Genomic DNA, 23,962 nt, shown 5'->3' on the forward strand with positions numbered 1-23,962 from the left:
TTGTTAAAAAACAATATGTAATCACAACAAGTTAATGAAGTAAAAAAGAAATATGAATGGAAGAAGAACTAATTCAAAGAAAGCACAACAAAAAGTGAAAAAAGAATCTATAGTGTACTATGTAAGTGCCATAAGTCTTGACAAGGAATACATCATGAAGTTAAAATGAGGCAATTTAAAAAAACAAAAAACTAAGTGTGCGTATGGCATGTGTATGCGTACACATGCCTGTATGCACTTACACACATAAACACAATTTGGTAGACATAGTGATTGTATACCTATATACAATTTAGATTACAATGGCTATTGGAGATAGATCCTATTCTACCCCAATCCAATACATGAATTTCAACTGTCTCCAACAAAAAGTCTCAAGGCAAACAAGAAAGACACTCCAGCAAGAACATTTTTTGTTCACTTTTCTTTGGTAAAGTATGCCTAATAAGAACAGAAAGGACAAAAGAAAGATATCCAGAAAATACAAGCTAAGAAGAGCTCAGACATATTGAAACAACAGTGTAAGCTGACACTACAGATCATTATTACACTGAATAACTCATTCACTGAATGTCCATAGCACTTGCTGTGAACACAACACACTCCTATGCTTTTGATGATCTACTGTTTCATGAGTGTGGCTTCGATTTATAACTGCTTCTGCTCAGCAAACTAACAAATTCCTGTATCCACTTGTTTAATGAAATGTGGGCGTAAAAGAAGCATCATGCACACACAGAGGCCAATGAATATATGTACATTACTGGGGCTGGTCACCTCAGAAGGTTCATAATTTCTACTTATCTGATGAGCATGCACAGCAACAGCTTCATGTAAGATGAAGCACAAAAGCCACAAAATCTACATGAAGCAACCAACAAATGTAAAGAAAGACCGGTGTTTCTGATTCAAATTATTTTGACAGTATCACACCAAACGAACCATATGTGATGCATTACTGCAGCCACAGTAAATTCAAGACAAAAGTACACAGACCACATCAACAACAGAATTCTACAACTATGAAATGCTACATGTAGCCTCTCCAAAAGTGTTACTGAAATTGTATCCCTCTCCATACCCATCAATTTGTCTTTCTGAGGGCCGAGACAATCGTGCTTCAGCAATCCAAACAAGACATGTATATACTAAGAAAGATGGGAGGCCTGAAGTGATCAGCTTTGACAAATGGGCTCATCTTTGTCACAGGGGGATATGAAAAGTCCCCACGCCAAAACATTGACCCTAGTAACATTCTTTGTTCAATGAATTCTCCTAAACAAAAACTAATTCCAAAAAGTGTCTCAACTTTGTTCTACATAACTGTACCACTATCTACGGGCATAACATGTTGCGAAAAGTTAATAAACCACGAAACCATCAGTTTTATATGAATTTTATGGTTTATAATGCATTGCACATGCACCATTCATTCTGTCATGAACATGTATAAAACAAAACAAGCAAGTACACAGAAAAAATCTCAGATAAAGATAAACCACTAACAGCTGTGAACATCGCAAGTAACAATTCCTATTATTCACAATCATGAACACTGCCATACTATATGGATGCACAATATGCAATTATCAAAGCATTGAATCAACCAGATAAAAAGCAAGCTAACAATATATGCCATATGTAGGTTAATAGAGCTAAATAAACACTCAATTTTTTTAATTCTCAAAAGAACATTTGGGAAATAGTTGAATTAAATTACAAAAATATTATATGCCTGCAGTATCAAAAATTTGATCAAAAGAGTAAAACAGTATTTACACTAACAGCAGAAGTAAAAAAAGAGAAACCTACAACTTCTCGTTCAATACCTTTTTTAGCTTCTAGGTAAGAGATGTGTGAACCTTTATAACTGTTATGCCTTCTATTCCAACATCTTAAGAGATGCCGATATATAAGCATATGTTTGTTGTTGGTAGTGGTGATGGCATTACCTTTTGGGAAGAACAAGATACGGTGGGTCCCAAGGAGGTTCACTGCACAGACCAGAAATGTAGGCATAGAGCTGGTTCATACGAAACCAGCATACCAACCTCAGAGCTACATGAAGCATTTGAAGTCCTTTGTGAAAGTATAAATCCGAATCACTACAAGTTGAGCCCACTTTTCACAGCACCAAGTAAACACCAATGTGCTTACATTTTCTACAAGGACCTACATACAAGACATCAGTACAGTGGGAAGTAAAACCAAGCATACTACAAAATCGATTTCAACGACAGAAACTGAAATGATTAAGGTTCAACTTGCACAACCGTGATTGACTAGAGTTTGTGACTAGATGTGTGCACTAAACCTCACATATACACTGCACAGACAGTCACAAGCTCTTGTCAAGCACAGAATAGGGAGTGGAATACCAGGAATACTGTCTATGCCAGTTCACTTCCTCGACATACCTATGCTATCATTCCACAAAGCTTCTCTTCAAGCAAAAACAAACTTAACAAGGTGCAAGAAAGGCAATAGCAAAGGCAGGGAAATCAGTGAATACCGTATAGTACAGTAGCAAGTTGCCACGAATTCTTGCACGGAGGTCGGCTTGTGCAGCTCCTGCCGCCTGCCATAATGTGACTAGAGTGAGGTCCTTGTTCCTAAAAGCTGCCACGATTCTTGCGAGCAGACAATGCTTCATCAGTATTGTCCAGCCTTCTGTAATGCCCATTGTGCCTCCGCTGGCGCTCGTGCCTGCCTTCCAGTATGAGAGCCAGAATCTGCAGTTCATAAATCATATTATGGAAACTAATTATGAATGTGAAAAGAGAAAACCTTTCCGAAACAATCTATTAGTGAATAAATTTTTTAAATTGTGTGATGTGCCTTTTAGGGGTTGATGAACATTTTAAGAAAATGCTGCAAACTTTTATTTAAATGACCAGCAACTGAATTTTTTCGACCCGGTTTTTTCCGGCGCGCCAGAAAGCTTACCCTTCGAAGCGGTCCTAAATGCAGTAGTTATTCTCAAAAGCCTTTAGTCATGTTACAAGAAGTATTTTCCGATCTGAAAAGTTCTGAACACGGATCAGCCATTTCATCCAGCAACGCTGAGAATCGATAGCGATGCCGGTAGCCTTTCTGGCGACTTGTGCATGCTGTTGTTGTTCTGCTTTCACAAAAATTCCTGTGACCATGCATAACCTTGTTTATTCTGAGCTTTACAGCTATCTTTGAAAATAACAAGCCATTACAATGAGACGATGTGGCTTTATACAGCTTCTCTGTCTTTGTACTGCGTTGCGTGCACCTGCACCCAAGGTTGTCATGCCTGTGTTGTGGATGGCTTGTCCTGTCGTCATTACTTTCTCGACACATGAGCCAGGCCAAGTCACCAAAAACGTCACGGCGTATATGCACGGCCATGCTAACTAGCAGTGCACGTCATTTCTGAGACAAATTGTAGAGAAAAACTACATCACTCTAACATCTTATCGAACCTGAAACTGCGTGCACAGTTTCATGAGTAAACAAAAAAGTTGCTCAAGACGTGCTGATGAGCATGGGATCACTACGCCATGCGAAGGCAGCGCCACTTTAATGCGTACATATTTTTATAGAGTAATATGTTTTACTATAAAGAAGCAAACAATATTTTAATACTAACAGGAAAATTGTTGACTTCGTACACTAGTTTACGGTCACGTGACAGGGTACATCGGATAATGGAAGTTTCTGCCACCAGGTGGCTCGATATGCTAGTTTTGCGATTTTCAATGAAGAAATAAAAATATAACGTATTGTAAAGTTGTCATTTTCTCAGGCACCCCCTTTTCATACAGAAGCCAGTGCTCACTCTCTTCGAGTCTGCCAATGCTTAATGTTTGAGGTCGAATAGCAGATACAGTGGAATGTCATTAATACAATTCTCATGGGCATTGAAAATAAAAATATATTAAACGATAATCCTATCATTTAAAACAAGGTCCAAAAGACCATGAACAGAACATACTTCACACAGACCTTCATTTTATTAAAGAACTCTAAAATAGTTTGTTACTTTGCGATGAACTTTGTTTTTATTGCGATAGCAATTCTATGGATACTCATGGCTGATTTTTGCCATTGCCGTCATGCCCAGATATGTATATGTATGTATACACAGTGTTGACCAGTTAAACATAGCTTGCATCGACTTCACACCTAGGAATCCTGAGATACCATTCTTCCATGCTGGTGCAGCGGGCCAGCGGCTGCGGTGAAGCAGCGTGAATGCTGCCATAATGTTAGACGCGTCGCGCTGGTTATCTGCGCTGTTGTTGGTTGTTCCAACCACACTTGTTGTGTGAAATCAACAAACTCTTTTTCAGTCTCCCAAGACCATCAAACATCACTGTGACTGTACAAAAAAATTAAGCAAATCGACGGGCATTGTAGCTGGCCTGGATAAGACGCGCCAATCTGGACACTGATATAGGACAGACATACGTGATTGTGGCGCCCAATTTGTGAAATGTAAGCTTGTTGCACACACACATTGTTTATTTGGGTGCACGATGCACAATTATGCACAACGGGACAATTAATGTCTAAGCTAACTTGTGTTACGTTTGTAGGCAGACCATCGAAACTGTGGTCAAAACGAGCAACCGCGACAAGCTTGATCAGTTAAAGCAGGCCTTCACTGCTTGATGCGATGAGTGCATAGGACTTGAATTTTTGGTTGACAATAACACGGCAAGTGATATGGGTCTCTTTGATGCGATTCCATATTTTTCTTAATGCATTAAATAGCAAAGCCTCCAAACTAAACAAACTAACAGCTCCTTTCACATAAGACTTAAAAAAAGAACTCGTGATGGACCTTCGGGGGGATCGAGTGATAAAAAATAGCAGAGTGGATTGTCACACTATAAATAACTTGTGCATTGATTAAATGTTACTTAACTCTAAAAATAAGATAAAAAGACAACCTGCAATTTCCTTTTCCAAGCATAAGTACCTCGTCATCTTGCAACTGTCTAGCCGACAGACCCTTGACCCAACCGCGTGTAAAATAATTATGCACCTCAGTCGACTTCAATGCCTTCATTTGCTCAAGGGTCAAATAATTAGAGGAAAAAAACAAGATAATTTGCAATGTCTCCATGTCAAATGTCCGGAAATATGTTCATGTCACTTGAAGTATCCGTTCCTGGTCACAGCGTGAAGGGGTCGATACTAATCGCACATTTCCACCTTTACGGCATAGCGAAGGCACTCAGGCCCCTCTAAATCCGAATATTAAGTCAGACCTAAGGGCTGCTTACAGAAAAGAGTCGACATCGCTCATGAGAAGCACCACAGTTGCCTGAAATCGCAAAGAAAAAACAAGCGCGGACCGGTACAAACCATGACGGCTCCGCACGTACTGCACCAGCATGGCTGCCGCTGTGCGAGCCGCTAAGTGTGGCATCATATAAAACCCATGTATAACGTAACCACTCATAGTGCAGGACCGGTTACAATTCGGTCTTTTTCGACTCCCGTTTACTCTCCATGTGCACACATACCGTTTATTAAGCAGTCCAAGATGAAAGACCAGTTATAATGCGGTTACCGAAAAATTGTGACAAATGCGACAGCGATTGTACGTCTGAAAGGAGCTGGGTGCGCCGTCGGGGAGCGAGCGACAAGGTCGCTGCGGAGAACGAGGGGATGCGGAATGAGTGAAGGAAGGGAGGAAAAAGAAAAAAAAATAGACCACGGCATGCAGCGTGCGCTTGCCACGGTTGCCCAAGAAGCCTTTGCATCGGCACCGACGCAGTTACAGTGTGCTGGCGTCGCTAGTATATCGATAGCATGGCGCCGGCTACTTGCTGCCGGCAATTCGCGGCTCAACATGGCACGTGCAATCCCACCCTTATCATCTGCGCTTCACAATTTCCTGTTGGGAAAAGTGTCGTTATCGAGCTTGCTTCAGATATTGCGTTAGCTACCTGGTCCGTAAATTTGAGTTCTTGCCGCATTATCACGCTTTTGCCTTTGCTTGACACAGTGGCGGATCCAAAAGGGCAGCCGTAGAAAGCTATCGCCCCCCCCCCCCCCCCCAAAGTCTGTGTCAGCACCTCCCTCCCTCATTAGTGCTCGTAGTCCACCTCCAATCCCCAATTTGAGGAATGAGTAAAATCAGTGCGAGCACATAGCTGTTGCCATTTGGGCGACTGTAAGAACACAAAATAGTGTTTCTACACTCACCCAAATGGCAACAGATGGCGCTGACTGACGATCCCACGTTTAAATGCACATATATATCCTATAGACGGTTTCGCCAGAGCGTGCCGGTCTCTGGCAACATTGTGCGTTCACCAGAAAACCACCCCAAGAAACTTCCGGTTTAGTTTTTTTTTTTTGCGTGATTTTAGCCTTTGTTGTTAGCCGTGGCTGCTTTTGTTCCGACGTTTTATGCGGATAAAATTACTCCGATGAAACGCTCACAACTCGGGCACAGCTTTGTCAAGCCAGGATAATGTCTGCAAGTCATGTTAGTCAAAACGTTTTGTTTTGATCAGGCGAGAAAACTAGATTCCCGTTAAGAGTGCCTAGGCTTGGTTTGCGCACTTCGTTAGTGGCAATGTAAAACTCAATGCATACTAATAGCACAGTAGCGATACTCAGACTTTAAACTAGTCAGTAGTCCCGGTTACCGGGAAAACACCACCCACTGTCATCTCCCGCCTGTGGCAGATAGGTGTACGCCTGAAATGGGTAACAAAACGTGAAAGCTAACACTTAAAATGCATCGGAAAGGTGTTTCTCGTATACTCTAAGCGATATTAATGATGCATACTATTTGAAACAACATAGGACACAAAATAGCCGTGCTCTACATGAATCGCCGCACTGTGTACATCGTGGTGTCCACGTTTCATTGTCGTTGAATTTGACTTTTTTTTTAAAGCGACGCCGGCAAATGGGCACTTATATCTGCGAGCAAATAACTCATCGCCTGTCTTTCTGCCGCTAATGAATATCGCCACATTCTAGCTCATTTATCTTTCCGTGTGAACATGGTTTAGGTGAGTGCATTATGATAGTTTTATTCATGAACATCTTACCCGTGAGTAAACCATAATAATTTGCGTGAGCCAGCCACAGTTGGCATGATAACATAACCAGTACACTTAATAATTTTTCGGTCACACAAACACTTCAGATCGTGAGTGATTTCAAACGCCACTGATCTCTATAAAGAGTGCCTGGTGTGACGAAAATCCTGAGGTTGTGTGCTTAGACGAAAACAGAAACATATTTGCAATTTGACAGGAGGAAGGTTTTCAGTTCTAGTAAAAAAGCTGGAATGAACAAGTGATTGATATGTAGGGTTTAACGTCCCAAAACCACCATATGATTATGAGAGAGGTCGTAGAGGAGGGCTTCGAAAATTTCGACCACCTGAGGTTCTTTAACGTGCACCCAAATCTGAGCACACAGGCCTACAACATTTCCACCTCCATAGGAAATTCAGTCGCTGCAGCCGGAATTCGATCCACTACCTGCGAGTCAGCAGCCGAGTACCTTAGCCACTAGAACACCACGGCGGGGCCTGTGATGAACAATTTCACTATGATTCGGGCAGCTCTTCTGCTGCATGTAAATGATGTGGGTGCGCTCTGAAGATGCGGACAGGGAAAAGACAGGTGTGTGCTATCAATTCCATGTCTGCGTCTTCAAAGTGCATACACATCGACATGCAGAACCAAGTGGCTTAATTAAGTTTGCTGACAAGCTTCTCCTGCAGGCGCGGCCACTGCCACAGGTAACACGAAGCAGGAGGCTGCGCTCATCGGAACGCCATGATGAAGATTTTACACGGCGCTCGTCGGCCATGCAGTCATGTAACTTGCCATGTACTTGCCATGCACTACGCCGAGCCTCTTCATGTAGCCGCTAGACATTGCACCAAATACATACTAAGGAATGTGCCAGAAATAATAGAGCAGTGAACTCAAACACACCACGAAAACACCGCCAGTACCATTGAAAAAGCATTGCCGGAAGTGGCGCACGGGAAGTCTGCTGGGATACACTGTTTGGCGCGAGCCAGTTTGTTTACAAACACCGAAACCGTCTATAATGTGGACGGAGGGATGACCACCATCTAGCTCAGTGGTAGAGCATCGGACGCATTATTCGAAGGCTGCAGATTCAAATTCTGCCGGAGGCAAGTTATCTTTTTGTCCACTCTTCTTTCTTCACATTTAGACTACAATTACTTTTATTAAGATTCCCTATACTTTCCTTGGCATTACTGACTGTTACTTCTTATTAATATTGTGTATACCAAAAGAAAACGAGCCCTTAAGCTTACACTTTCCATCAAGCCACAAAGTTCACAATGGTCCGACCGAAACACAGCAATGAACAAAGCCACAAGTGCGTTCAAAGCCGCCAAGCTTGAAGACTAGGCAAATTTGTGTACTACTCATCATTCCCATGGTAGCTGAACATCCAGCTGAACAATCAGAGCACCGGAGTCCCCTCTTGAGAATTCTTGGAAACAATGGTGCTCGCAATGACAATGATGATGACGATGAAGAATAAGCGCTTTTCAGACCACACATTCTCTTTCAGCCATTTATGAAAATTAACGTAAATGCACCCTCACCCGCAAAAGGCAACGTCAACACAGACAATAGGCTACCCAGGAAGCGAGAGCTCGTGAAGTGGTGGCAAAGCTGTAATGCTGACAACAAGCTTCTACTGTAGAGGTGAGAGCGCAACATGCAGTGGTGCAATGTCTACGCCAACAGCATCTAATGTGCTACTAGGGACAAATGATCCATCACACATAAAAGAGCTGTCTAAAACTAGAACATACCTTGCGCTTGTTGTGGAAGGCCAAGTACCCAATCACACAAAGCACCACAGCAGCCAAGAAGTAGGCAAAAAAATGGCTGTCGTCTTGGGATGGCAAAGAAGGCATGCTGCCAGCAGCTCCAGAAGCATCAAGGGGCTTTTCTGGATGACTCCCTCCCATAGAACCCACAATGGACTGAGCGCCTGAAGATGCTGATCCACTGGTTACAGAGGCAAGTCCCTTCTGTGTTGGCAAGGGTGGCTCAAGCTCCTCTTCAGAGTCTGGTTCCCTTGCATTGCCGTATTCAAAGTTGCCTAACCAATTAAATAAAAGAAAAAAAAGAGGGTGCAGTGTTGTGCCTTTTTGGACATTATCCCCTTGTCAAGGTTTGAACATGGCCAGAAAATAATATAAAATATAATATAAAATACACCTATTTGGCAATAATGTAGTTAACAAAATAAACATGTCCATATAAGTCCTGGCTAAGTAAATTTGCATTGAAAAGATTGTCAAGCCAGAACAGGACCGGCACAAAATCTTTGTAAAACACCCCATATCACAAATGCTTGGATCTTCACAATTATTGATATAGTTGAAGAACATAAGATATATGTTTAGACAACTCTCATATTTCACATTTAAAAAATATAAAATTTAAAAACAATGTCTGTTCTGAACCCCCCCTCCCAAAAAGACAACAAAAACCAAGCACTGGCATCAGTTACCTGGATTAGAAGCAGAAGGAATCTCACCCAAGTCTTTCAACCGACCAGATGATGCATCCACATCCTTCTGCTGTCCTTGACCTGTGTATAAAAGAAGATAAACTAACTTTAGAATGACAGAGAGCTGAGCTAGTTAGTAGGTATATGTTTAAGAGATGTAGTGATGCCATCGAGGTCTTCCGATTTGGAGCAATTTTCGGAGCGGCAAAATTTTCATTTTGGAGCACATTGGAGCAGTAAAATTTTTTATTTTGGAGCACATTGGAGCAGCAAAATTTTCCATTTTGGAGCAATCTAGAGCAGTAAAATTTTCCCTTTTGTAGCAATATGGAGCAGCTAACTTCAAATCATGGAGGAGAAGCAAGTTTCATTTACATTCAAGGACATGAAAACCATTCTGAGGCTCTTGTGAAGAGCTAGAAATATTTAGATTCATTGCAAACTACATGAAGCCAGTCATCTTAGAAGCACTACCTATTTCAGTTTATGGGGCAAGAATATTGGCATCATGCTCTTGAGCATTCTGGAGAAACTTGTCCAGTGATTATTTCTGTAGCCAAACAATAAAATAATGATTGAATAAAAGTTTTGTACTTCATGAAATAACAATACAAAGACACCTATGTGGTTATCAGCAAATATGGTAGACAAACGCTGTGACATATAACGATAGAGACTCACACAGTCCCTAGTGCATTTCCCTAAGATGACTCCAAGAATAAAAAAAGGTTTCTTTTCTTCGCAAATGACTAGACGGCTGGACGTAATATGACGTCATTCAGCTGGTCTCGGAAAGCCAACCTCCTCCAGCACTCATCTCTGTGCTGAAACTGCAACACAATTTAACAAACTTCATTTTCCTTTTGCAGAAATATTTTATGTGGTTAGGGCATTATGTTTATACTCCAAAAACCCCCAACCATGTTCTCTAAAAAGCAGTGCATAAAAAAAAATCTCACAGGGTATCTTATACGTACGCCTAAAACAACTCGAAGGCAAGATTGATTTTGTTTTTAATGGGATAGCAATTATATGCACATTCTCGACTGGTTTTTGCTGTTGCCAGGGGTGTAGCCAGAAATACAAAAAAAAATTGGAGGGGGGGGGGAGTTGCACCTTGATCTGAAGGTGGGGGGGGGCAGGCAAAAGGTAATTTTGTGCTAGATATGTCATGGGGGAAAAAATTTCAGAGGTGGGTGGGGGAGGCACGTTCTCAATGTGCTCCCCCCTCCTGGCTACGCCACTGGCCGCCATGTTTTGTGTAATGTCCCAATCGATAACATCTCCCGGCCCATCGTATTTTACACCCGAGGGGTGATAAATGCGGCTAACACAGAAATAAGAAGAGCCGACCTATCTTTTTTGCACTAAAGGCGAATGTGATAACATCACCCCGCGTGCCAGGCCTCCCATCGATTGTTACTCAAACAGACAGGAACTCGCCGCTCGTGTACAAGAAACAGGAGGGAGCTAGAAACGCGAGGAGGAGGGGGCATTGTTATGAACTTTGACTTCAAAGGTGTCATCGCTGGTGCACTCGCTATTTACGGCTGGTATACCCTTCTACTTTGTACTCTCAACGCAAACAGACTGTGCGAAAAGTGCTTCGCTATCTATATCAGCACTGAGCCTTGATCGCAAGGCGGCCACACCAACATCGCGCCATTTCAGAGGTCTATTCATACGTGCCGTTCGTACTGTACATATAGAATCACACTGGTCAGCAGCACAGCGTGTGCCTGTCGACACTGTTGTTGGCCGCGGCTTCTATCTCACGTTAGTTGCAAGCTACCGTTGATGCTTACATTACAACACAAGGGTCTGACACGCAGCACAACTATGTTTGGTAACATTACGGCGTCTCTCTTTACATATTTCTGAAGAAAACGCTGGCTGGAGCAGCTGGTTGGGCACTGCAGAGAAGTCTGATTTTATCTGTACATGCATTGGCATGCACCAGATGTTTCGGGCGAGGGTCTCTAGTCCCCCAAGCTCCAGATAACGAATACCGTGCGTGCAGTAAGTTCTCGCGAGTGCACGGACCTCAGAAATTGTAACCCTGCTGCTAGCACTTTTCATGAATGATGTCAAGCCTTATTATTTGGTATAACAATACGACTTATTGATATCGCATTCATTGCTAAGGGCGTAAGTGAAACTAACAAATTGAATCTTTTAGATCCGATACTGCCAACATCACGAAACTCGAAAGAACGCAGGCTAAAGGGACAATAATGATGATCACCCTAGTTGCCGCAGCTTTCGTGCTGAGAGTTATCTAAACGCGAAGCAGAGGTTGTGTAGCACTAGGGTTATGGGCACCATAGTTGCTCCTTCCCTACATTGCCAAGAAAAGTTTTCTGCGAGTGCTCTGTCCCACCCACAGCCACGATTCCACCCAGATTTCTATCCCTATCCTACGGACAAACTCTTGCCGACGACTATATGGCATGCACACCAATTGAGCTTCAAACGCAAGGAGGTTATATTCTGAAGTTTTAGTATAGCCCTGCCGCGGTGGTCTAGTGGCTCAACTGCTGACCCGCAGGTCGCGGGATCGAATCCCGGCTGCGGCGGCTGCATTTCCGATGAAAGTGGAAATGTTGTAGGCCCATGTGCTCAGATTTGGGTGCACGTTAAAGAACCCCAGATGGTCGAAATTTCCGGAGCCCTCCACTACGGCGTCTCTCATAATCATATTGATACATAACAGCCGCTAAACACGGCTGCATGAAAGAGGAGGACGAAGTGAGTGTTCGTTTGATGCTGGTCTGGCGCCATCATGCTCGTCGAGTTCTGTGCGCTGTAAATAGATCATTAAACAAGTTACTCGTAACATTATCGTGGTTTTGGGACGTTAAACCCCACAAATCAATCAATCAGCAGCACAGAAAGTTCACGAGCAGTCTCATTATGCCTCGAGATAGCACACGCCAGCTACTTCAAGCGACGCAGCAACCTCCCCTCCACCCATCCCTTCAAAACAAAGCAATAAATGTGATGCCGTGATGTTAAATTTTTTTTAACTGTCAGCTATTCACCCACAAAAGCGAGAGGGAGACGTGTAACAAGGCGTAGTCACTTCACAGGCCTTCCAACACCAGAGCCGCCAGCGATGACTTCACCATAGCTGTGTGTATTACAGCCGAATCTCATTATTTCGAACATGCTTAATTAATTCGAACTTCCGGTTCATTATAACTTATGCTGAGGTCCGGTCAAACCTATGTGTATTCCAATGGGCAAAAAAGCCTCATAATTCGAACGCGCGAGCACTTGCAACGATTAATTTGAACATACCGCACTCTGAGAATGCTCTCAGCACCACGCCCAATCCTGCGGCGGCACCTCCAACACCTCAACTCTGTGCGCGAAGGAAAAGAAAAGGCTTCGGTGGAATGTTTGCTCTCTCTCAAATGCCGATCTGAGACGCGCCTGTGCCATGCTTCTCCCTATTCCGTCCCTGCCATGTAAAAACCCTTCAACTCTGGCCGACTGCCTCGCCCTCCGCCATCTCCTGATGCCGTGAAGCTCTCACTGAGTGGTACCCGTCCTCGGACTCCTTCGACCGTGTCCCCATCTTTCTCTATTGTATCTTTACTTCTCACTCCATCCCTTTTAATCCCTCTTTATCCCCTTCCCTCGTGAGCCACTCTTGAGGTTTCGCACTTAGATGCATACAGTTACGGGGCTCACTTTTATCTTCTTTTCTCTCATTTAGAAATCACTCCCCCACCCCCCCTTTTAACCGCAAAAGAGAGAGGAAAAAAAGAAAGCTGTTGCAGAGTGTTGGCTTTTGTCTCACGCGTCAGTGCCACGCTTTCCCTTTTCCCGTCCCTGCCACATAGACCCTGCCCCTTTCAAAAACGTTCGCGAAGAGAGCAAGAAAACAAAAAGCTGCCGCGAAGTGTTGGTTCTCTATCAAACGCCAATCTGCTTCTCTCTTCGAGGAGATGTTCCTCCTTTCTCCTCACATGCAGGCCACTCTGCGGCTGCATCAGCGGAGACGCAGTCGTTGTCGTCGCCGTTTTCAAAGAGTGTAGGCGCTGAACAATGCCGTGCGCAACTTCTTTTGCCAGGAGAATGCTGAAGTCGAAGAAAAAATGCTTTGCAAGCTGCGTGCAAAATTGACTCGCTGCAAAGCAAACATGTGCAGATGCACATCACCAAGTACTTCAATTATTGATGGATGTCCTGTGATTTGTGAAGAAACATAAGTCTTTTGAAACTTCCCCCTCCTGTGTTAGCTCAATGCACATGCCCCACTGCATGGTGAGACCTCTATTCATTTAGTTTTCATTAATTCGAACTTTTAATTCGAACAAATTTTTGGGCCCCTTCGAGCTCGAATTATCAAGTTTCGACTGTGTAACCAAATAGCGGCTGCTCCGACCGGGAGACATGCTTTTATAAATGAGATGATGCTTAAAAACAAAGAACGCGAGTGTTTTCCATTCGAATCCTAGCAACCTTGAGTTCAAAAGGGCATGGTTTTTTAGGGGCTTTTATCGCCACAGCGATTATAAACGCGCATGTACGTGCTGGTGGAAGGAATTACGAAACGGCTATTCTGTATGATGATCCATGGGTAAAGTATATTAAAGAAAAAGTGCCAAAGCATTCCCTCCATTTTCGTGTTTTTCTGCAGACGTGAGGCACGGAAAATTAGATTGCGATGTCCAGACATAGACGTGACAGACGTTCTGGCAGCATGCATGCAGTTATTAGTAAAAATTGCTTTATTACATGCCGTGCAACTCTTTAAACGAACTATCAGCAGCATTCCAAAAACGAACGATGTTGACCGATGGATTGCCGCCCCAGTTTCATGCTACCGATTGGACTAGACATCAGGAGCCCCTGCGGAGAGCACGTTTCGCCGTTAAGCGAACTTGCACAACAGAGTGTCAGCCCCAAACATACCACATTTATTTTAAGATGCACGTGCGGCTGCTGTTTATTCAGTGTAATGAAATAGGCATGTTATTGTGACTTTGGTGGCCCCGATAACAAGGTGCACATGTATTGATGTGCCGGAGCAGCTATTGCCGGTGGTAGACCATCCCGAATCCGACTTGGGCACAGTTTGGTCCAATTTCTGTTGATATTTTCAGGATGGCACAGTAAATCTAATTTGGCGCACTTTGGCGCAGTTGGCACAAGAGTGGTATCACTGTAGACAGGGTACGTTTGCTTTAAGAGACATACCGGTACGTTCTTAATGTGGGTTCAAACATTCATGTTACAGCGCGATTCTGGTGCAACTTGAGTGATTCCACTGGTTATGCCATCTGTAGAATCTTTCTAAAAGTACATATTTCAAATCCCCGTGTTGGTAAGTGTATCGATAAGTACGACATAACCACGCTCACCCTTGTTTGCTGGAAGCATGGCCGCTACATACGCACAAATCTCTCGAGCTGAGCGACTGTGCAGTGTGCAAGCAATTATAGGTTTAAGGGTTGTTCTGTCATCTACCGCGAGATCGCAAAGTTGTTTTCTTTTTTTGGGGCGAAGCTCCTTAAGGCGTGTCTGTCCATCCTCCGTCGTTGACGTACGTAGCCACCGGTATGCGAGATGGGAGATGGCGGTACTTGTGAGTGTTCCCTAGATGGACGCCCGGACAGACGCATGAACGGATGGACAGACAGACTAGCAGAAGGAGGGATGGACATGCGGAGTGGGTATGTGCCACAGGAGATGCGAGATGCAAGATGGCGGTACTTGGAGTGTTCACTAGATGGACGCAGGGACGGATGGACAGACAGACTAGAAGACGGACGGACAGATTCGCAGACGTACAGATGGATCGACGCACGGACAGATGGATGGACGCATGGATGGACGCACGAATGGTCGTGCAGACGAACAAAAGCACGGACGGGCTGGCGAACTCTTCACCCCACTTATCAACATTCACTCCGTGGATATGCTGTGATTTTTTTTAGGGGAAAGCTCCTCGAGGTCGGAGCTTGTCTGTTGGCATTGGCGTTGTGTGCCGTAGCCACCGATAGTGACGATAACGCCACACATTCTTTTAGGAACAGAGCTCCTAAAGGCGTGTGTCTGTCCATCCCTGTATGTTAGTACGTGACCACCTATAGTTCCTCCTTTACCAACTGCTCACTACTTCGTACTTTTAAACATCCCATTATGCCCCATCACAGATCCACCACTTCACCGACCATAAATCAAATACTGTTTTAGTAGCCAATATGAAATGCAAGATGGTCGTGTGCTTGTACCCAGGTGCACCCTCCAAGGGTGTCCATCCCTTGTTTGTACGTGGCCTCCTATAGCTCCACCTTTACACTACTTCGTCCCACTATTTCGTATCACTACTTCGTCCTTGCAAACATCTCACTACGCCCCATCACTGATCCACCACTTCGCCGACCATAAAGCCGTTATTAATGAAGGGGGAACGGAAGTGACGTATAGCTACTATCACTTACGAATAATAAAACTTGCTTGTAGAACTATGTACAGTGTTTTTTCCATATTTCATGATGTAGTCGGCGATACCCGCAGATGGTTTACGGTTTAGCGATGAAACCGTCCATAGTTGAAATAAAGAAGAGGAAATGAACATGGGCCAGGCATGTAGCGCGTAGGCAGGAAAACCGCTGGTCATTAAGGGTAACAGACTGTATTCCCAGAGAAGGCAAGCGGGTTAGGGGGAGACAGAAAGTTAGGTGGGCAGATGAGATTAAGAAGTTTGCAGGTATAAAGTGGCAGCAGCAATTACAAGACTGAGTTGACTGGCGGAACATGGGAGAGGAATTCAAGGCGCTCCGGATACCCAAAAGTACTGGTGGCAGACGTTGAACCCATTGTAATGGTGTGCCATGGGAAGTCACTGCTGGCTTGAGTTGTCAATGGAAGCGTTCCACAAGGTTACTGACTGGGAATGGTAGGCGGCCGTGCGAAGACACTGTGTGCCAAGCAAGTGCAGGACTTCGTGAAAAAGGGCAGACTCGAATAGCTGTTCTCTGTCAGTAACTATTTTAGTAGTGCATCCGAAACACGCACTTCATGTTGTGACAAATGCTGCTGATACTGCTGCCGCAGAGCTGTCTGGAAGCGGAGTCGCTTCTGGCCAATGTGAAAGTCTGTCGACAGCTGTGAGCAAGTAGTGAAATCCACCACACGGGGGAGTGGTTTGACAATGTCAATGTTGACTATGTCAAAACGATGGTCAGACTGCAGAAACTTGCCAGCTGGGGGAACGGGGTACCTGTGGACTTTGGCATGTTGGAGGGGAGTACACGGACGTACCCAGTCGCGTACATCTACATTCATCCGGGGCCATACGTAGCGTGTTAAAACGAGGCGTTGCAAGGCATGAACGTCAGGGTGAGCGAGCTGGTGCAGCATGTCAAAAAGCTGATGGCGTGGCATACTAGGTACAAAGGGCCTAGGTGTGCCTGTTGAAGTGTCACAGTCAAGATTGGCACCATTGAGCAGGAGATCGTCCAATTGATGACCTGTTTTAGATGAGCGCAGTTTTTCGAGCTTGGGATCATTAGGTTGGTGTGCTGCGAGCGTCTGCCCATCGAGTGGCACAAAAGTTGCAGCTGATGTCACTGCGTCCACGCGGCCGAGAGTGTTGGCAGGTATGTTCTGGTTACCGCTGATGTGTCGGATGTCGGTCGAGAATTCTGATATAAACAGGAGATGGCAGATTTCTCGTGGGGTGTGCGTCGACAACTCTTTGCAAAGCGCTTATGTCAATGGCTTGTGGTCTGTGAAAATGGTGAATGGTTGACCTTAGACAAAATGGAGAAAATGTCGGATGGCGAGGTAAATTCCTAGTAACTCGTGACCAAAGGTCCCATAACGAGCTTGTGTTGGGCTGAGTTTTTTTGAGAAAAAAGCAAGAGGTTGCAATGAGTTGTTAACCCGCTGCTGAAGAACCGCTCCCACGACTGTGTTAGACACGTCGCTCATGAGGGCGAGAGACGCCGTGGGGTTGTGATGCACCAAAAAGGCAGCGTTGGCGAGTGCGCCTTTTATCTTGATGAATGCGTCTTCAGCAGTATTGTCCCAAGGTAGCAGCGACGCCTTATTGTCCTTGCTGATAAGCAGACAGTCCAAAGGGGCCACTATATCCGTACAGTTCTTGATAAATAGGCAGTGAAAGTTAACTATGCAGAGGAACTGCCGCAGCTTAGTGACCATTGTGGGCCTCAGGAAGCTCTGTACTGCTTCGATTTTTTAGGAAAGTGGGCGGATGTCTCTGATGTCCAGGTCATGTACCAGAAAGACCAAGTTAGAGACACCAAACTCACTTTTAGAGATGTTGATGACGATGCGGTGGTCAGTCAGTTTTTGTAGGAGACAATGAATATTGTCACGATGAGTCACAAGTACTGGGGGATTTATTAAACCACCAGGTAGCTAGCACTAGGACGATGCGTCAGTCGTGGCTGGCTCTCGAGCAAAGAAGAACGCGATCTTCTTTTTTCCTCCAGATTTAGAGCCGCTCTTGCTGTCAACCCACTACGTGCTGGCGGCATTATCCCCCCTTCCGAAAAGAAAAAAAAAAACAAGTACCAAAAAGAGGAAAGGAAAGTACATAGCAGCACCGCGATGCTACTACATAGGCACGTAAAAAAAAATGGAAATTCGGATGAAGTGAAAGTAAAAATTGAAGAGCGTGCCAACATAGGAAACGTCAATGAACGAGAAAGTAAGTTCACAAAATAAACAAAAAAACACAAAGAACGCTGTACGGTAAAGGAAAAGTTACGAACAACGCGCAATAAATGGCTTCATGCGCAACACATGAACGACGTCCGGCCTCAGCCGTGTCCTGCTGCGTGCATGGGGTGTTGAGTCCGGAACCACTTCGTAGTTCACGTCACTGACGCGGCGTAACACTTTATATGGGCCAAAGTACCGGCTCAGCAACTTTTCACTAAGGCCACGGCGGCGGACGGGCGTCCACACCCAAACTTGATCTCCGGGGCTGTAAAACACTTCTCTGTGGCGGGTATTATAGCGTCGTGCGTCTGCCTGCTGTTGCTGGCCGATGTGCAGTCGCGCGAGCTGCCGGGCTTCCTCGGCACGCTCTGCGAATTCTTCGGCGTCTGTTGCCAACTCGTCTTCGTCCTGACACGGTAGCATTGAGTCTAGCATGGTCTGCACTTCGCGGCCGTAGAGAAGCCGAAATGGCGTGAATCGTGTGGTCTCTTGCACGGCGGTATTATACGCGAAGGTCACGTAAGGCAAGATCCGGTCCCATGTTTTGTGCTGTACGTCGATGTACATTGAGATCATGTCTGCGAGGGTCTTATTCAGTCGTTCAGTAAGTCCGTTGGTTTGCGGGTGGTACGCAGTTGTCCTTCGGTGTCTGGTGTTGCTCAGTTTGAAAACTTCGTCCGTAAGCTGCGCCGTGAATGCCGTCCCTCTGTCCGTTATTACACTGGAAGGAGCACCGTGTCGTAACACGATGTGGCGCATGAAAAATTGTGCTACCTCAGAAGCCGTGGCTCGTGGGATCGCCTGGGTTTCAGCGTAGCGTGTCAAATAGTCGGTCGCGACGATCACCCATTTCTTGCTGTCCGCAGACATAGGAAATGGCCCGAGAATGTCCATGCCGACTTGGTCGAACGGCGTGCAGGGTGCTTCAATGGGCTGAAGTAAACCAGCTGGCTTAACAGATGGTTGCTTTCGGCGCTGACATTCCCGACAGCTCTTTACGTACTTCTTTACGCTTGCTGAAAGTCCTGGCCAATAGTACCTCTCGCTCACTTTGGCAAGTGTCCTTGAGTAGCCCAGATGACCGGATGTGGGTTCGTCATGGCAAGCGAAGAGGACGTCGTCTCGCATGTCTCGAGGAACCACCAGGAGGTAAACACGATTGTTCGAACGAGCGTTCTTCTTGTACAGCACACCGTGTCGTAGGCAGAACGACGTCAACGAGCGGGATAAATGACGTGGTATAATTGCGCCCTGGCCCTCTAAATGATCAATGATTGGACGAATCTCTGCATCATCTCGCTGTCGTTTGCCCAAGTCTGATGCACTAACAGCGCCCAGAAAGCCTTCGTCTTCCTCTGCTTCCTGACTGACGACATGAAGGGGTGCACGTGACAGTGTGTCAGCGTCCTCATGCTTACGGCCGGACTTATGGACGATGGTGACATCAAATTCCTGCAGCCGCAAACTCCACCGTGCTAGCCGACCAGAAGGGTCACGCAGGCTTGCCAACCAACAGAGCGCGTGATGGTCCGTCACTATCTTGAAGGGACGACCATAAAGGTACGGGCGGAACTTGGTGATTGCCCACACGACTGCGAGGCACTCTTTCTCCGTAGTGGAATAATTCGCCTCGGCACGGGATAGAGAGCGGCTGGCGTAGGCTATCACTCTTTCGATGTCCTCTTGACGCTGAACGAGCACTGCACCGAGCCCAATGTTACTAGCGTCGGTATGGACCTCCGTGTCAGCATCATCGTCGAAATGAGCGAGAACGGGCGCTGATTGCATGCGCTGTCGCAGCTCATCAAAAGCTGCTTGTTGCTCGTTTTCCCAGACAAACGGCGTGTCGTCCCTTGTGAGACGAGTCAGAGGTTCTGCTATCTGTGAAAAGCCATGAATGAATCGGCGATAGTAGGCGCACAAACCAAGGAAGCGCCGGACGGCTTTCTTATCGACAGGAGCTGGTAATTCAGCAACAGCGGCAAGCTTGTCCGGATCGGGACGGATTCCTTCGGCGCTAACTACATGTCCAAGAAATTTTAGTTCTTTATAGCCGAAGTGGCACTTCTGTGGCTTTAGTGTGAGGTCCGCCGATCGGATAGCCTCCAGCACGCTGCGCAGGCGGTGAAGGTGCTGCTCAAACGTGGTAGAGAAGACCACCACATCATCAAGGTAGACAAGACAAGTCTGCCACTTGAGCCCTGTGAGGACAGTGTCCATCATTCGCTGGAAAGTTGCCGGTGCAGAACACAAGCCAAAAGGGAGCACTCGAAATTGGTATAGGCCGTCTGGAGTCACAAAGGCTGTTTTCTCACGGTCTCGCTGATCTACTTCGATTTGCCAATACCCGCTTTTGAGATCGAGAGAAGTGAAATAATGGGCACGACGAAGTCTATCCAGCGAATCGTCGATACGTGGCAGCGGATACACATCCTTTTTCGTCACGTTGTTAAGCTTTCGGTAGTCGACGCAGAAGCGTAGCGACCCGTCCTTCTTTTTGACAAGTACGACTGGAGATGACCACGGGCTGTTCGATGGTTCAATAACGCCATCGTCAAGCATCTCGGTGACTTGCGTACGTATTGCTTCACGTTCTTTGGCCGACACGCGGTAGGGGTTCTGGTGTATCGGACGTGCGTCTTCGTACGTGATGATCCTGTGTTGAGTGATGGACGTCTTGCGGATCTTTGAGCAAGTTGCGAAGCAAGACCTGAACTCGAACAAAAGCGCTCGTAGTGCAGTCTGGTTAACGGTGGGCAGATCAGGATTGATGTCAATATTACTCATTGACGTGTCGGCGGTATCCACTATTTCGGACGTGAAACAGTTGGTGACGTTTGCTACTTCGTGGGCAAACGCTATCGAAGTGCCACGGAAAAGATGTCGATGCTCGTTGCTAAAGTTGGTTACGAGCAATTCAGATCGACCATCACGAAGGTGTATTACACTTCTAGCTACACAAATGCCTTGCTGCAGGAGGTGTTCTAAATTTGTCTCAGCCACCACATCGCCATCGCCCAAACCACAGCATGTTACGTCGACTAGAACACTTGTTCGTGGAGGAAGCGTCACACTCTGTTCAGAAATACGGAGTACGTCGACACGCCTTCCACCATCTTGCACGTTGATTGCTCGCTGGGCTGAGAACGTGACGCGGCGCTCTTGTAGATCAATGATAGCTCCATTTTCTTGTAGAAAGTCAATTCCCAGAATGACGTCACGGGAACATTCGCGTAGAACAAGGCAGCTTGCTACGAATGTGTACCCTTGAATCTGTACTCTAGTTGTGCAGGCACCCAGTGGAGTAACGACGTGGCCACCAGCTGTCCGAATCTGCGAGTTATGCCACGGCGTGATGACTTTCTTCAGCTGCGTTGTCAGTTTCCCGCTCAGTATGGAATAGTCTGCGCCGGTGTCCACTAACGCATTAACTGCACAACCATCAATTGTCACTGCTATGTCGAGTGAAAGTCGGCCATCCTTTGCAGCAGTATGTGATGTCGGACCGGTTTCCGTACAGTTCTGCGTCAATGGGAGGTCTTCAGCGCTTCGACGTTCAGCGACCCCGCCCCCAGAGGTCGCTTGGTCTAGTTTTCCCGACGGGGGCTGGGAGACCGTGTGGTAGAATACCGCTGGGGCATTGATGAAAATCGCCTCGGTGATGGCGAGCGCGACTGGCGCCCGGCAGATGGTGGTGCATGCTGCTGGGAGAGGTAGTTTTCGATGTCGCGCGGTCTCTGGCCGTAACGGGGTGGCGGTGAGTACGCAGAGAAGCCGCGAAGCCCAAGACGGCGATATGGGCACTGGCGGTACAAGTGATCAGCTTCTCCACAGTGAAAGCACAGAGGCCGGCGATCAGGTGTGTGCCAAACATCAGACTTTCGAGGAGACGTGCACCGATCGTCGATGTACTGAATTGGTTGCACTGAACGATGGGCGACAGAAGCACCAGGGACAAAGGCCAACGGTGGTGGCGTGTACGTGCCTTCGTAGTACGGCATGTGCTGCGCTGACTGTAGTGAAACAGCAGGAACAGGATGGACGAATAATGGCGGCGATGCAGCAGGGCGTTTCAAAGCTTCTGCGTAGGTTGTCTCACGGCGGTATTCAGCAGGAGCTGGCACAGTTGTATCGTGAGGCAAGGTGTCCCGGAGGGCCTGGTGCAGCTCATCCTTGATCACAGTTGTAATAGAGTTTACTGTAGGATGAGGTGTTACACCAGCCTTTTGTAACTCTTCACGTATTATACCACGGATGAGTTCACGTAGATAGTCGTTGTTGGTTCTAGTGGCGGTGAAAATGTCGGCAGTAGACATGCCATTGACTTGCCTGTTGTATTGGTTGGATCGCTGCTGAAGCATTTTTTCCATTGTCACGGCCTCGGACAAGAACTCCGCGACCGTCTTCGGAGGGCTGCGCACGAGGCCGGCAAAAAGCTGGTCCTTGACACCGCGCATCAAGTGACGCAACTTCTTGTCCTCCGTCATTCTTGAATCGGCCCGTCGGAAGAGGCGCGTCATGTCTTCGACGAACGTGGTCACAGTTTCGTTTGGCAGCTGGACGCGGGCCAGAATAGCTCGTTCAGCTCGTTCTTGGCGATCAGCACTGGCATACGTCTGCAGAAGTCTACGAGAGAATTCGGGCCACGTCGTCAGCAGTTCCTCTCGGTTTTGATACCACGTACGTGCCCCGTCTTCGAGATAGAAGTAGACACGACCCAGTTTCGCCGCGTCGTCCCACTGATTCAAGGCGGCTACGCGCTCGAAATCCGCCAACCAGTCCTCAACGTCTTCGTGCTCCGAGCCATGGAACGTCGCCGGTGCGCGTGGGCTTTCCAACGTGTAGCGGTTCGACGTCGTGCTTCCCGTGCCGGTCGCCGAGGTTTGCACCGAAGCGCTGGTCATGTTTGTCGACGTGGTGGGAGCAGTATCGTCGGCTTCCGGAGGCAATCCCCTGATTCGGCGGCTGGTCCGATGCACGGGAGTATTGACTGGCACTGGACTCGTATCGCGGCTTCCTGGGGGGGTCTGCAGCATCCGTGAGACTACTCAGCACTTCCACCAGTTGTCACGATGAGTCACAAGTACTGGGGGATTTATTAAACCACCAGGTAGCTAGCACTAGGACGATGCGTCAGTCGTGGCTGGCTCTCGAGCAAAGAAGAACGCGATCTTCTTTTTTCCTCCAGATTTAGAGCCGCTCTTGCTGTCAACCCACTACGTGCTGGCGGCAATATGGTGTAAATGCTCTTTAGCAGATTTACTGGCCACCAAGAAGTCGTCAACGTAGGCAAAGACAAAGAGTAGACCACACGTGACTGTGTCGATGAAAAGTTGAAATGACTGAGCAGCTTTCCTGAGACCAAACGGCATTCGCAGAAACTCTAAGAGCCCAAAAGGTGTTGTAATGGCCGTCTTGGGTATCTGACTCAGCCACGAGAATTTGGTGGTAGGCGCGGACAAGATCAATCTTCGAAAAGATAGTGGCACTGTGCAGAGTAGTGATGAAATCTTGTATGTTGAGTAACGAGGATCAATCTGGAATTGTCTTAGTGTTTAAAGATCGGTAGTCTCCGCATAGTCCTTAGTCACCCGATTTCTCGGGCACCATGTGGAGTGGAGCTGCGCAGTTATTTGTGGATGGTCAAATAATTCCTAATTCCAGCATATATTCAAATTCTGCAAGTGCAATATTGAGCTTGTCCAGAGCAAGTCGTTGCGGCCGAAAAAAGGCAGGA

The 23,962-nt window shown here is 46.4% G+C and overlaps 1 protein-coding gene across 3 annotated transcripts in view; it reads right to left on the reverse strand.

Annotated features, from left to right (window-relative positions):
* Positions 1–1,648: 1,648 nt before the first annotated feature.
* LOC119187514 (uncharacterized) overlaps positions 1,649–23,962 on the reverse strand; it is a 69,107-nt gene continuing 46,793 nt past the window's right edge. Inside the window, exons 4-7 of one of the 3 annotated variants that reach the window (XR_005111865.2) lie at positions 9,520–9,600; positions 8,813–9,105; positions 2,513–2,732; positions 1,649–1,994 (exon numbers count right to left, since the gene is read on the reverse strand). Coding sequence is in view for 2 of the 3 variants with exons in the window: in XM_037435651.2 (XP_037291548.2) it covers positions 2,613–2,732; positions 8,813–9,105; positions 9,520–9,600 (494 nt within the window). In the remaining variant the exon portion in view is untranslated. Of the gene's footprint in view, positions 1,995–2,404; positions 2,733–8,812; positions 9,106–9,519; positions 9,601–23,962 lie in introns of those variants that run through there. The other 2 variants (XM_037435654.2, XM_037435651.2) reach the window with 2 other exon arrangements.

This window comes from Rhipicephalus microplus, chromosome X (assembly GCF_043290135.1).
Source record: "Rhipicephalus microplus isolate Deutch F79 chromosome X, USDA_Rmic, whole genome shotgun sequence".
In the NCBI taxonomy this organism is placed as follows: domain Eukaryota; kingdom Metazoa; phylum Arthropoda; class Arachnida; order Ixodida; family Ixodidae; genus Rhipicephalus; species Rhipicephalus microplus.